This window comes from Sycon ciliatum, chromosome 9 (assembly GCF_964019385.1).
Source record: "Sycon ciliatum chromosome 9, ocSycCili1.1, whole genome shotgun sequence".
In the NCBI taxonomy this organism is placed as follows: Eukaryota; Metazoa; Porifera; class Calcarea; order Leucosolenida; family Sycettidae; genus Sycon; species Sycon ciliatum.
This window is the reverse complement of record NC_088651.1, coordinates 8,760,168-8,775,920: the sequence shown is the minus strand read 5'-3', so window position 1 is coordinate 8,775,920 and position 15,753 is coordinate 8,760,168. Positions and strand designations below refer to the sequence as shown.

Genomic DNA, 15,753 nt, shown 5'->3' with positions numbered 1-15,753 from the left:
ATGATGTGATGTGCTCCAACCTGCCTTTTCACTAGTGGAAACACACTAAATACTGCCTCGTTCTTGTTCAAGTGCCCGGATCATTAGCCTCAACAGGCTCAAGTCGACATGGGCTCGTCTGTCTGGTCACAGGCCAGTGCAGTATCGTCTTCCGTTCCCCGAAACTTCACGAAAGAGCGCAGTACTCGTACTGCACTGTCACACTCGTTCGACACACTCCAAAAGTCTCCATGCGAGTCGAGTGCATGCGATATGCACACTATTGCCACTTCATAACCCCGATGCATCGATGAACTCTAGATCTATGCTATGCATAATGCAGTGGCACGAGAATTTTTTTGAGATGGAGACGGAGTAGCTTTTGCCAGCTGCCAGGTGATGAATCATGGAGTATCGATGACGTAGTCGGATTTGCACTCATGATCAGCGCAGGTGCTTTTTTGTTTTGGCTCGGGCTGTTTCACTCCACACTGCTGTGCTTTCGTTGTAGAGATGTGATGGAGTTTGAACCTCACTGCAATCAGTACGGATTTGTAGGAAAGATTCCATCTCTGCCGTAAGTGGCTTCCACAAGTCAAGGCTTTCACCTTCTGTGTAGGTTGGTGACATTACTCGTGCTGTTAGTGTGGTGCTCGGTGTCCTTGGCATAATGTTACAAAGCCTAAGAACACGCTTTGTTGGTGGTCAAGAAACCGTCAATGTGGATGATGAAGGCAAAGTGGATTTCAGCGAGGCTGTGGATGGAGACGACTTTGTCCTAGTGGACGTACTACCCAGCCCCGACCAGGTAATACAGCTTGATTGCAAGATTTGTTTTGCCCTCATACAAGTACGAGCGTGTGTACAGTGATAATACTTCACGAAGTCCAACCATGCAACGAATCAGTGCTTGTATTGCTGCAGCCCCGGAGCCAGCTCCGGAGAGTTGGTACGCCCCCAGATCTGCATCAGGGCCGATAATAACGATTTCCCCAATGCCCAGTCTCAGTGTCATGGGAGAATGCACCTCTACAAGTGCTCTGTGCTGCATCATATAATTATCTGGTTGCGTCAGCTACACATTTTGCTACATTGTACAGTCCTGCTCAATGAAATCCAGCCGCATCACTCAAGTTTGTGCCTTTCACCTTTTCGCAGCCCAGTGTTCGCAGGTCTGGGTCTCCGCAACGCCCAGCGCGTACTTGAGTGACGCGACTGGATTTCATTGAGCTGTACTGCAGTAACAGCTACAGTCATGGCCAACGAAATTCAACCTACAAGTCAAAAGCAGTCAGCGCTGCCTTTCCACATCACGCACGGTCCTATAACTCATCCAGGGGGGTCGCATGAGCCTTGGAGCTGCTTTTGGCTTACGGGGTCGGATTTCTTTGGCCACCACTAGCACAGTGGTTGTCTTTGCTGGACAAGAACTGCTTACAGGGGCGTCGGACACGGTACGGTCACTACGGTATTGACCGTACCACTTTTTGCCCCAGGTACCCCGTGAATCAATAAAATGCACTGATCTGGGCTCTAATTTTCCAAAATTTTCAGCTCGACCACCCCTCCTCCACGAGTTAACTGTACTTCAGATGGCTGACCGTACCACACTAAAATACCTTCCGACGCCCCTGGTTTATGAGGGAGTGACTCTGGCAGTGAGTGTACGAGGATAGGTTATTTTCAAGTTGTTACAGTTGACTCCTGATATAACAAACACCACTGTTCTTTATAGCCAAAGTTTGTTATAACAGAGATGCACTCACACTATACAAGCAGCAAGTCAAGACTGGAGTGTGTAGTGACTACACAGTCACCAGCACACTCAGTCCATTACCACTCGGATGTCTCGTTTAGACAAAGAACCATGAAACTAAAGATGAACAGCAAGATATCCATGCATGCCAGAGAGGCAAGGTGACCAAGCCATTACGGGCACCAAGTAGGCCCAGTTAGGGTCACCAGGTCATGCACTCTGGATGTGCGGGTAACCCCATACGGGTAATGTGTATACTAAATAAGGTGAGTGCATAAAGCATCACTACATCTCCCTTCTGAGACAAAAGGCTCATACAAAGTAACCTAAAAGAAGAAAGAGGGAAAGGAGAAGAGAAAGGTAGGTGCAACAAAACAAATAATGTAGGTAGTCGGAATGATACATGTGCAATAGGTTGTCTATGTGCACAGTAGCCGGGATACGTCAGCTGTAGAGAGTCAACACTCTTCGATGAGACGCCGCGCTGGCTGGCCACGATTGTGACGAATTGGTCGATCTGGCTCGGCTGCATTTGGCTGGGCATTACACACAGGGCCATCAGTGTCGACCGGTGGTGCTGATGGTTGCTGGATCAAATGGTGCCGATTCCTTCGAAGCGTTGCTCCCGAAGACCCGATGCGTACACGATACGAGCGGTCACTGAGCTGTTCCAGCACAGTGCCTTCCGCACCAGTGTCAGCTAGCCAAACCTTGTCTCCTGGTTGCAACACAGGGAGGGGGAGTGTTGCATGCCTCCGATCAAAGTCTGCTTTCTGACGGTCTTGTTGAGTTGCTTCTTTCTCAGCGACGGCGGTCAGATCAGGCCATTCCGGTTTTAGCTGCTCTGCAGTGACTGGCAGTGTTGTCCGGAGGCGGCGACCGAATAGAAGCTGAGCTGGTGCGAACCCGTTTGCTAATGGCGTAGCACGGTAAGCGAGGAGTGCGTCTGCTAAGCTGGTATTCTTCTCCAGAAGACCCTTGGCGGTGCGTACAGCTCGTTCCGCTTCGCCGTTAGATTGCGGGTACTGCGGGCTTGACGTTCGGTGTGTGAAACCATACGATGTGGCAAAACTTCGAAATTCGGCACTGCCGAATTGCGGCCCGTTGTCGGAGACCACTGTGTCTGGAATCCCGTGAACGGCAAATAGACTGTGCAAGTGTGCGATGACACGAGCAGATGTGGTGGACGTCATGGGGATTACGTCTAGGTAGCGAGATAGGTAGTCAACGACGACAAGGTACGACTTTCCTCTGTGCTCCATGAGGTCACAGCCAATCGTGCTCCAGGGCAGAGCTGGGCGTGGAACCGGCTTGAGGGGCTCCCGGTGCTGTGTGCGGTGTTTCGTGCAGGTGGGGCACGTGGCAACCATGTTCTCAATCTGCTTGCTGAGGCCAGACCACCAGATGGAATCTTTGGCGCGTGCCTTGCATTTGGACACTCCCAGATGCCCGTCATGCAGGGAAGCGAGAACAGCGGAGCGCATGCTGGGTGGAATGACGATACGTGGGCCATGGTAGACCACTCCGTCCACACACGACAACAACTGACGTTCGTGGTAGTACGACTGTATGTCCTGCTCGAGACCTTTCGCTGAGCTAGGCCATCCGGTGCGGATGTACTGCAGGACACGGTTCAGGACTGGGTCGGCAGCAGTGGCAGAGGCAATCTCCCGGGACTTTCCGGATGACACGATGGATTGAATGGAAGCCGCAACGTTGATCGTAATCTCGGCATCGAGTGACGGTGTCTCCGTGCATGGCTCAGGTGATCGTGACAGAGCATCCGCCACAACGAGGTTCTTCCCTGGTATGTGGACTGCTGTGGGGTTGTATGCCATCAGTCTCATCAGCAGACGTTGGCAGCGGAGTGGAACTCTGTTGAGGTCACGGGTATTAATCAACGGAATCAACGGCTTGTGGTCCGTATGCACGACGAGAGATGGACACCCGTATACGAAGCTGTGGAAACGCTCACATGCCCACACGACTGCCAGACATTCTTTCTCTATCTGGGCGTACTCGCGTTCGGTATCGGTGAGAGAACGAGATGCATAGGCAACTGCTCGGTAGTCTGTACCGTGTTGCTGAAGCAGAACTGCGCCAAGGCCATAGCTGCTTGCGTCGGCACTGACAACTGTTGGGCGGCTTGGGTCATAGAACGCCAGACACGGGGCCTCTGTGGCCAACTGCTTCAGACGATTGAATGCTTCCTGCTGTGGCTCGGCCCAATTCCAGACAGTGTCGTCGCGAAGTAAGGTCCGCAGAGGAGAGCTCACCTCGGAAAGGTTGGGTATGAAACGGGCCAGGAAATTGAACATTCCAAGCAGGCGTCTCAGGTCAGAGACATCTTTGGGTGGCTTTAGGCTGGTGATAGCTGAGATCTTGGCAGGGTTCGGCAATACTCCCTTGTTGGTGATCAGGTGACCCAGGAACTTCACTTGGCTCTGTCTGAACCGGCACTTCTCCTTGTTGAGCGTAATGTGTGCGGCATCCAGAACCCGCATGACTTCTGCCAAGTGACGGTCATGTTCCTCCATTGTGCGGCCGTAGACGATGATGTCATCCATGTACACTGACACGCCGGGGAGACCATCCAGGAGACCGGAGACTCGGGCCTGGAAAATCTCGGGCGCTGATGTTATGCCGAATGGCAACCGGTTGAAGTGGTACCTTCCAAAAGGCGTAATGAACGTCGTTAGCTTGGCAGAGTCCGACGACAGTGGAATCTGCCAAAACCCATTGGCTGTGTCAAGAGTGGTAAATACGGTCGAGTTCGACAGCGTGGCCAATGTGTCCTCGATGGTCGGTAGCTGGAACGCTTCCCGCTTCACGGATGCATTTAGCCGTTTCAGGTCGACGCATATCCGAACCTTTCCATTCGGCTTCAGTACCGGAACCATTGGCGAGCACCATTCTGTGGGCTCCTTGACTTTTGTTATGATGCCACCATCCTCCATTCTCCCGAGCTCTTCGCGCACCTTACCAAAAAGGTGGTGTGGGACTCGTCGGGCTGTCACACAACGGTATGGCGTCGCATCGGACTGCAGGTGGATATGTGCAGGCGGTCCCTCCATGCATCCGACCAGCGGCTTTCCAGATGGAGGTTGGACCTGAGCACGGGTGGCACTCACGCGCTTGACAAGTCCAAGTTCATCACATGCAGAGCGGCTGAGTAGGCAACCACTTGCACGCTCCAACACGTACATTCGAACATCGGTGGCCTTGCCCTTGTACTTCAGGCTAGCTGAAAAAACGCCACACACAGGTAGAAGCTGGTCATCGGCACCACGCAATTGTACCTTTGTTGATTGGAGTGTGGGTTGTGGACTAATGCTGAGCCATACAGTCTTGGACATCGTTGACACATCCGCCCCTGTGTCCAGCTTGAAGCGTACCATCGTTGTGCCAACTTGCAACTCTGCAAACCAAGGCGAGGTGTCTGAGTTGTCCGCAGCGGTAGTGCCAACAAAAAACTGCTCTGGGTCGTCAGATTCGTCCGGTGCAAAGCCAACTGAGTTCATGCCGACGGCAGACGATTGACGGGTCGCCCTGCAAACTTTCGCAAAATGGTTTTTCTTTCCACACGACCGGCACGACTTGCCTCGAGCTGGACATCGATCTCTTGGATGCGTCCTACCGCCGCAGTTGGGGCAGCACGATGAGGATGGAGCAGCATGCGTTTCTTGTTCGCGATGCCATTGCCTGCTGTCGGGTCGTTTCTTTTGGTGTACACCAGCAGCTGCGAGTCCACCAGGTCCAACAGAGGATGCACCACGACTATCTGACGACTGCTCTGCAACCTGCTGTGCAACACGCTCTGCCTGTCGTGCAAACTCGAGAGACTTGGCAAGTGTTTGCTCCGAGGGGGCTTTCATCTGCAATTCTCGGCTGACACGTTTGTCACGCATGTGTGCGATCAGTCGATCTCGAATCCGGTTGTCTGTTTCTGCTTGAAACGCACAATGCTCCGCACCTTTATACAAGGCACGCACAAACTCGTCAAGACTCTGGCCGGGCTGCTGGATAATTTGCTCGAACTTGGAGCGTTCGTGAACTATGTTGACGGATGGGGTGAAGTACGTGTCGAACGCCTTCAAAACTTCATCAAAATCCTTCTTCTGGTCGTCCGATAGTCCAAGCTGGTGCTCAAACACCTGATCAGCGTCCATGCCCATGGTGTACACTAGAGTAGCTACCTGTACCTCATCCGAGGACTCGTCTAGTTTGCTGGCGATTCGAAACCGATTGAATCGCAGCTTCCACGCAGTCCATTGCCCAGGATGGGTAAAGTCGAACGCAGAAGGTGGGGAAAAACGCAAAGCCGCCATGAGGACTTATCGTCTGCCACTTCTGACACCATGTAGTGACTACACAGTCACCAGCACACTCAGTCCATTACCACTCGGATGTCTCGTTTAGACAAAGAACCATGAAACTAAAGATGAACAGCAAGATATCCATGCATGCCAGAGAGGCAAGGTGACCAAGCCATTACGGGCACCAAGTAGGCCCAGTTAGGGTCACCAGGTCATGCACTCTGGATGTGCGGGTAACCCCATACGGGTAATGTGTATACTAAATAAGGTGAGTGCATAAAGCATCACTACAGAGTGTACTTCGTAACTTGGTTTACATGCGGCCCTACACAATTTGGTTCATTATAAACGAAAACTGCTGGCTATTAAGGATCGATTTGTATGGGTTCAAACAGGGGCATGGAGAATGGTTCGCAATATCACGAAATTCACTATGCGAGTTCGTTTTATGTGGAGTTGACAGATCCGTTGATCCCCGAGCTGCAGAAAGTGCGCAATGTCCATAAGACAGAGCTTAGAACATAGCAGACTCAGCGGAGGACGTTCAGGTTGGTTGTGACTCTGCCGCGAGGCAGTTGGCTACTAGTATACTGTACAGTCGTCGTCAAATTAATCCGGCCAAATGCAATGCTAGTTGCTGTTAGCTGCATGGTAGGCCGCATGCACTGCCACTGCTAGTAGAGTATGTCCAGCAAACATCGCCAAATGTGGGCACCTCTTCGGGAAAAAATGTTATTCTAGGGGTTCTGTTCGGCTTGCGCCACCAGCTGTTTCGTCCCATTCTAGATCATGCCAACTGAACGCACACAAATAGTACTAGTTTGTTGATGTTAATGCTGCTGCTGTTGCTGTTGTTTCGAATCTTTTATTGTCACGATGGCCTGTGGCCAATAAGAGGTTGTTGTTTTTGTTTGAATTCTTTATTCTCACAAGTTGTTGTTGTTGTTGTTGTTGTTGTTGTTGTTTCAAATCTTTATTCTCACGATAGCCAGTAGCCAATGAGAGATGTTGTTGTTTGCTATTGTTGTTGTTGTTGTCGGGTATTTCTTGCCTGCCTAGGAGGGCCCAGCCGTTGAATCTGCTCCGAGTTCGCTCCAGCAAGGTCTTGGCTTGTGTAAGTGATATGGAGAGTGAAGAAGAGACTGTAGCAAATCAGTCATACTGTAGACCGCCCAATATTTATGTCAATAAAGTATTTCACCTCCACCATAATTTATTGATAAAGAGGCCAAAAGCTGCTGCTTACCCTTTGAGAACAAATATAACAAATATATTCCAAGTTGGAAGGCTGTTGGAGTGCGCATCCAAGATGTGCTAGAGCTGTTGGCCAGTTAGTTGTAGGACGTCAGTACCGCCGGTCAGTGTCGTGCAAGGTTATCTCATGAGCTGATTGTTTAGTAACTGGTGATGTTGTGGACATTATGGCGTAACTTGTAGTTCCATGGTCCTTTTTCTTTTCTATAAATACTTATGTCACTAAAGTTTCGCGATTTCTCAGAACCAACGAGTTTACGATGGCAAGTTTTCGCGAAACACTGTGGCCACACACATTCACCCACTGTTGAAGTTTGATTTCTGACTGTGTGTGTTGTATGTGCACATTGCAGACCAGTCGGATCCGAATGTGATCACGGAGCAACCCGTGGCCAGAACCGAAACCTCTGGTTTCATTCATAGTGATGTTGCCCAGCCATCATCGTATGTCACACAGACAAGCCAAGATCAACAACAACAGGTGAGAGTGTATGCTCATGCTGATGTTGCTGCTGCTCATGCACCTGCACTTTGCTGCTGCTCCTGCTGCCGCCGCCGCTGCTGCAGCTCCTGCTGGTGGTATTGTTTTGCACCTTTTTTGTTGTTGTGAAATTTACTTCACCGATTGCATAGGCGTTGTTACCAGTATTGCTCCTGGGCTCTGGTTCTTGTAGATAGATAAAGGAATGTGTGGGTACAGCCGTGGTCAAAGAAATTCGACCCCGTGAGCTGAAAGAAACACCAAGGTTCATTCGGCCCAAGCGCCCCTCGGATGTGTTGCGGACAGTGCTGTATGATGTACTGTAGTTGAAATGGAAACGCGGCACTATTTTTGACCCGCGGGTCGGATGTGTGCACCCCAGCACCCCAGCACTCCAGCAATTCGTTTCACCTGCAGAAAAGGTGGGTGGGTGCGTGGGTGGGTGGGTGGGTGGGTGGGTGGGTGGGTGGGGGCTGAAAAATAGTTTAAAATACTACAGCTTTTCGTTTTGTAAAAAACAATCGGTAACCCCGGACGGTCCCTATAAAGGGGTCGTCCATATATCAAACTTTTTTTCACAATATGAAAGAATTTCGTTATGGGGTGGGAGGGAGTTGACCAATTTCGTTTCAGAAAACATTGCATACATGCACATGGCCGTAGGAGCAGTTACACACTTGCGACTTTTGTGTATGCATGTGCATGTATGTCAATATTTTTTACGTTCTGAGGGGGAGGGCGGGAGGGGTTGGGTCTAAACTAAAATAATTCGTTTGGTAAAAAAAGTTCGATATAATATACGGACGGCCCCTAAGCTACGAATGCGGCCTCATGGCTCTTAACCCTTTACCATCCGTGCGTACTTGAATCGATCTCTAGAGATCGATGGACATGCATACACTAAAACATTCGTAACTCGATCGATTCTTGTCGGAATTTAAAGAACTAAGTATCTAGGAAGAAGCCGAAAAGCTCAGCTTTCCATTGCATCAATCGGTAAAGAGCTGCGATGTCGCATTCCAAAGATATTTTGCTCGACATTTCAGCTACGGCAAAAGTCGAATTTCTTTCCGAGTGACTGACCTTGAGCGGGGATTTTCCCCTCTCCTGACATGCTGAGTCACTTTGGCATGCTTTGAGCGCGTGGGCAGCATGAAAAGAAACTCAAGCGAAAAATTTGGAATGTTTACGATGAAGGAGCGAGAAATGGCTGGCGAGGAGAGAATTTCCTCGTATATCCAGCGATGGGGTGTATTTGAAGCTCCTTGGCGCTGGATATGTGATCTCGGAAGTGTCCTGTTTGAGCTCAATGTACGCAGCTCGTGGAGAGCTTTCCAGAATGCCCAAGATTGTGAAAATTGGTTGATTAGAACCGAAGATATTCTCAGAATAAGGTGAGAATTATTGCATTTGGGACTGCTGGGAAAATTTGGTCGGATGGTAAAGGGTTAAACTCCTGGTTTCCTTTTCCTTCATTATGTGCTCCTGCAGGCGTGGGTTCTGCGACCTCAGGACCTTCCCTTCTGGCTCAGCGCTAAGCTGCAAGCTCTGGCATCGTGTCAACGACTAGCCAACACGGCGGCGGCGGAGACTCGCGACCAGGCCATGCTGCGTCCGTTTCTACGCGATAACAGCATGCATGACGTCGTTGATGAGCAATCTCTGGCCAAGCTAATGTCATCCCCGGAGCTGAACTACGACTTTCAGGCGGAGAAGCAGGTGGTGGCGTTCGACCAGTCAGTGTTCCTGCAGAATTGAGCCATGACGCCGTCGTGCGTAGTATCATTTGCCCATGAAGAATTGTAAGTACATGGTTAGCGTGTACGTGTACCCCTAAAAATGCCGACCTAGGTTCAGCATGCACATAATGACCAGGAATGACATGCGCCAGCCATCCTACACATATGCTATTGTACACCCCCCCCCCCCCCCCCCCCCCCCATGTTAAAAGGGGGGAACAGCTACAGTCAACTTTGCTTATAACGACATTCGGCGGGGCATCAAAAATGTGTCCTTATTCGCGAAGTCTCGTTATACCCGAAGTCTCGTTATTATGTATTACAGTGGGATGGGACTCTGCTCTGGGCATGGAAATTCTGTCGTTATTCGCGAATTGTCGTTATATCCGCAGTCGTTATTAGCGAAGTTGACTGTATGCCCCTGGTGTGTGCTGTTGTATGCTGCTGTACGACTCTCATATGCTGGTGTACGATTCTGGTGTACGGCTCTGGTGTGTGTGTGTGTGTGTGTGTGTGTGTGTGTGTGTGTGTGTGTGTGTGTGTGTGTGTGTGTGTGTGTGTGTGTGTGTGTGTGTGTGTGTGTGTGTGTGTGTGTGTGTGTGTGTGGAAAATGAAAAATAGGGATTCACTGGCCAGAAAAAGCTGCTTCAATCAGCCTTGTGCGTTGTGGTGTAGACCAGGCTAAAATTAGTGGCAGTCAATTCATCACTCTTTCAAGCTGTTGAATGGTGTAATCCCAGCACAAGTTGCTATGTCTAACATAGCTATTGGCTATCATCGCTTCCGCGAGTGGCAGGTCTGAGGTGAGGTGAGGTGTATGTGCGTGTGTGTGTGTGTGTGCGCGCGCGCGTGTGTGTGTGTGTGGAAAATGAAAAATAGGGATTCACTGGCCAGAAAAAGCTGCTTCAATCAGCCTTGTGGTGTAGACCAGGCTAAAATTAGTGGCGGTCAATTCATCAGTCTTGCAAGCTGTTGAATGGTGTAATCCCAGCACAAGTTGCTATGTCTAACATAGCTACTGGCTATCATCGCTTCCGCGAGGGGCAGGTCTGAGGTGAGGTGAGGTGTGTGTGCGCGTGTGTGTGTGCCGAGCTCCCTTGAGAGAACGTTTACCATAGGGCTGAACCGTTTTTAAATGTCACAGCCGCCTGAAGACTAGTTTTACAATGTGTGTGAAAAGAATGACTTTCGGTTCACCTTGAAAAGCAACAGTGCATGGATAGGCACACTTTTGAAGCAGTCGGAAGCAGTCGGACAGCATTGTGCTGGACAACATCCAGAGACAACATTGTGCTGGATGTTGTCCGTGTTGTGTTCGCCTGCAGCCACGCAGGAGTTCCTTGCGGGACAAGACAAAAGACTGATTTATTTCCAACGAGCATGCATAATTATAGATGAGAGAGAGAGACAATACGGAGAGGGACAATACGGCAACAAACACTATACACATCTCTCTTTCCGGGGAAGGAGGGGAAGAGAGAGAAAAGATGTACCGTTAAGTCTTGTATAAAAGCCGCCCTCGAATAGAAGCCGCAATTTTGGGCCCATCAAATCACACATAAGCCCGGTTTTAGTGTTGACATACATAGAAATACCTGTCTTGTATAGAAGCCTGTCTCATATAGAAGCCTGCAAAATTTCACCAAGAAAGTCATAGAAGCCGCCGCTTTTATACACGACTTTACGGTATGTACACAAAATATCCCTTTTCCAGGAAGAAAAAGGAACATGGAGAATAGTACAAATTAACGAGATTGAGAGACGAGCTAGGGCCTACACTTACACCAGTAGCAGGGCATGCCTAGGATTTGCGCAGAAGAGGATTTTGTTTTGAAAATGAAGAATTTCGAGGCAAAACAAATTAAGAGATCGAGAGTGAAGAGAAGGAATAAAGAAGCATGCGCGTCCAGGACCCTCACGTTTGGCAAGGCCATTGCAGAGAGGTACAACATCTGGTTGGACTACGGCAACAACGAGAACAAGATGTGACTGCGTGAGAATGTCTGCACGTCTGGTGTTGAGTGAGGTATGATTGCAAACTGCTGGTCACTTGGCTGGAGAGATGCTGGCTGGAACGGATTCATGAATTTGGTCACGGTGTCTATGACCAACAGCACATCCTTCTCATCACGCTTGATTCTTGTTGTCTAGCACTCTTTGTGGAAATGGTGCTTCTCCTCCGACCTATCATCCAAGCCACAGTGCTGCATACACGTACCGCGAGTGAACAGGTCCAAATGAAAACAAATGAAACACAAAGAGAGAATGAGCTACAGCTAACCATACGCCTGACACTTCCTTCCTTCACGAGTCAGAGTCGATCCGGAACGCTCGAGGCTCGTCCGTACCGTGACACCTCTATCTCTCTCAGATGGATGGGTTGAGCACGGCATGGGGACATGGTGATCAGTGCTCAACAGCAGGCTAATTGGAGCTCAGTCCGAGCAAGGAATGACCACTTGTGGCACAGGCCTTGGGTGAACGCGGCATAGGCCGCCTGGGGCTGGGTTTTGCCTATCTCTGCAAGGTTGTGTACTTCGAGACACCTGTCCTCCAAGTGTGGCGATTGCGGCGCTCGTTTTGCCTGCCTGGATCAATGTGGCAAACGTACGAGCGTGGTCGTCACTCTGTGAGTTCCAGCATGTGCGGTCTTTCAGCTGCCGCTGGATCGTCCGAGCTTCGGAGGAAGGTCCGTGAAGATGTTTAATTCGCTTGTGTACTGCGATTCAGATAAGTTGGGCAAGTCAAATGTCGCAGGGCTCCCTGGTTGTGGGGAATCAGGTGATTGTGTGCCTGGGAGCCCCCCCCCCCCCCCCCCCTGTCTCTGATCAAGGTACGCTAGCACCAGGCTAGAGGTAGACCTACCAATGGCACTGGGAAGTGGCACGACGTTTTCGGTGAGTGCAGGCCGACTGGTTGAACCCGGAACCTGAGCGTTTCCATCGAGTTGCTGGTCAAGAGCGTCCCACGCCAACTGCTGAGACTCTGACACAGATCCGGTGTCGACTGTGGACGAGTGTGGTGAAACAGGCACGTGCTGCTCGGTTCGAAGCTCTACGGGATTTACTGTAGTATCAGTCCTGGCGACCGTTGGCGAGTTTCCGCACCTTTCCTTCCTCCCTGGCGTGCTGTTTTCACAGGCTTTGTTGGATTCTCGGCATTGACAGTTGGCTCCACACTTGGAGTTGCCACTGCACTGGCAACACTGGCTCTTACCAGTTGCGGAGCAGCTGCTCCCTAGCCCTCTCACCGCTAAGGACGTATATTTACGTCCTTGAGAATGACGCTCGTCCACTAAGGGGCCGTCCATAATTATCGATCGTTTTACACGAAGAGAAAATGTTTCCTTTATGGGTGGGTGGGTCAAGGGGAGTTTCGTTTTGAAAAATATCGATATGTGAGACATCAAGGCATTCTTGCTGTCAAGTCAATCTATTTTTCGTTCATGGGGTGGGTGGGGGAGGGTCCTAACTAAACTTTTTCGTCTCGTGAAAATTATCGATAATGCCGGCTAGTCCCTAAGGACTTATATTTACGTCCTGAGTGTGTGTGTGTATCACTGTGTGTCACTGTGTGTCACTGTGCGTGTTTTAAATCTTTATTCTCACGGTTGTTGTTGTTGTTTGATACAGCCTGACCACCATGTCGTAATTGGCTACTGCTTCCAGAAAAAAGAAGAGACCATGAACGTCTCCGAAGACGATGTCCGCCGCTGTTCTCCACCTGCGCTGACAGTCATAGCATGGTGCTCTCTTCCGACAACTTTGATGTTTCTTTCTGTCATCAATCTCCTCTGGCCTTTCTCGGCCGCTCCCTGTTGTCCTCCGCTGATTTGGTACGGCTACTCGTGAGTTTCTCGCTGATCTGTTTGTTTTGTTGTGTTGGGAGTACACCAACAATGGCAGCAGCAAGTACTCAATGGTCACCATGCTAAGTTACCGTCTAACGACATTGCCATGCCGATGTGTGACCGTGGCGATGTCGTGTCATGTCTTTCTCTCACTCTGTGCTTCGCTGTTGTACACCAGCGTGATCTCTCGTGTATGTTCGTACCGAGATGAATGACCATGTTTGTGTCGTGTTTAAGAAAAAGGAAGTCTCTTGGTGTTCGGTATGCTTGTCTACATCGCTGCATCGTTACGTATTACATCAGTGATCACCTCATCGTTACATGACTACATCATTACATCACTCATCAGTGATTACCTCATCATTACATCACTCATCAGTGATCACCGCGTACATCACTACATCAGTGATTACCTCATCGTTACATCGCTACATCACTACATCATTACATCAGTGATCACCGCTTACATCATTACACCACTACATCAGTGATCACCTCATCGTTACATCATGACGCCCCGTCATCGCTGCTTCATTACATATCTGCGTCATTACATCGCTGTGTTACTGTGCGACAATGTTCCCTTGGTAGTACCAGTATCCGTTTCTCAGGCGTAACCGCTGCAGTACCTTTGTTCATTGCTACACCACTGAATACTGATTGTTAGTAGCACGACCCTGGCGGGCCGATTGAGTACACGTCCCGCAGTCTGTCATAGCAGGACTGGCTGTGGATGTAGCATACAGGAGCCCTATCACCGCCTGCCGCCTGCCTAACCAATCTGCTCCCATCGTGTGCTGGGTACGTGTCAGCCTGGCAACCCGTGCCATATGGTGTCGTGCAAAGCCATGACCAGTTGATCTCCGCGCTGTGTCTATACTCCCATTATGCCAGCGTGCATGCATGTGTGCTTCTGCTTCTGCTTTATCCGTTACCATGGTACCCACTCTAAACTCTACCATCCCCGCTTGCCTTGTCAGGCTGGCTGGCTGGCCTGCTATCCAGTCGGTGTGTACAGCACCACCACAGGGACACTTGCTCTGGCTGCAGAATTTCATCCGCACTCTACCTCGCTGAGACCATCACACGAATTGTTCTGCGTTGAAAAATGCAGCATTCACCGTGAGCGTATCTCATTGTCTTGTCATCCGATCGGCCAGCTCTTGCTCTGTCTCATTCTGACTTCCCTTACGCTGGACTTGTGTGGTCAAGGTCTCGTATCATCCGCTACTCGCACCTGCTTACTCTTCTGATCTTGAGTTTAACAGTTTTAAGTTTGCTGGACTAACGTACCCCTGGACTGAGCTCATCCTGTTCTGGTCTGGTCCAGTGCACCTCATCTCGACTTGTCCTCTTGCCCAATTAGAACCTTTCATGTCCTGGACTAGTCTAACCCTCTAACCCGTCTCATCTCGACTAGTCCTGCACCCGAATTAAACCCATCATGTCCTGGCCTGGTTCCAACGCGCCTCATCTGAATCATCACGTTTCCCAATTAAACTTACTCATCCTGTCCTGGCCTGGATCCGCTTTATATTGTTGCTGTGCAAGGCTGTTGTGCGTGCGGTGAACTGAAAGATATCGTGTGTGTTACCACCGATGCAACCTGCTCAATCCACGCCGTTGATCGCTAGCTCTTCGGCCATTTCCCGACTTTCTAAAACTGACTGGATGACTATCCTATCCTTGGGCTTTGTGCTTCAATTACCATGATTACCATGGTTACCGGTGCATTTCTTTTTCCTTTTTCTCTCAAATTAGTAACACGTATGCAGTAGTATTTAGTGTTTACGGTGGTGAGTTCATTCATTGCTTAGCTTAGTTTTAGTTTCATGCCCAGCAGCTGTTGTACCAGTAGTGCCTGTGCATGTGTGCACGTCACGTCACGCTGTTCGCCGTTGTATTAACTTAGTTAGTTAGGACCGGTTCTTACGCTCTTCACATTGCTAGATTTTTAAATAGCAGGTTTTTTTAAGTTTTAGTTTGATAAGTCAGATGCACGCTTGTTGCATAGCGTCCTCTCCGACATATTTCAATGCTCATATCTGCTTGACTCACTTTCTTACATTATGGGTGTCACTGTGCTGTATACAACATTCTCCTCACGCTGTGAAATGTTTGTGAAGATATGACTGCAGTGGTGTGCGTGTGCGTGTGTGTGTGTGTGCGTGTGTATGTGTGCGTGTGCGCCAGCTAGTTTGGCTGGTGGTTTGTGCCCACACTACCGGTACTACCTGTATGCTGAAAAGTGGTTGGGTCTGTTCTCATCAGCAGCCTCACCTGCTGGAAAGTGTGTTGTGCCGGTCACCAGGTCACCTGTGTTGGTTTCAAATTCCGTATGCATGTACTTTCTCCTGTTTGCTTTTTACATAAAATGT

The 15,753-nt window shown here is 49.8% G+C and overlaps 1 protein-coding gene across 1 annotated transcript; it reads left to right on the top strand.

The window, feature by feature from the left end:
* The first annotated feature begins 444 nt into the window (after window positions 1-444).
* LOC135824460 (uncharacterized) lies at window positions 445-13,755 on the top strand. Its single transcript, XM_065337200.1, has 5 exons — window positions 445-787; window positions 7,111-7,165; window positions 7,659-7,786; window positions 9,278-9,588; window positions 13,158-13,755. The coding sequence occupies exons 1-4, from the start codon at window positions 650-652 to the stop codon at window positions 9,542-9,544; spliced, it is 588 nt and encodes a 195-aa protein (XP_065193272.1). The 5' UTR covers window positions 445-649; the 3' UTR covers window positions 9,545-9,588; window positions 13,158-13,755.
* Window positions 13,756-15,753: the final 1,998 nt, after the last annotated feature.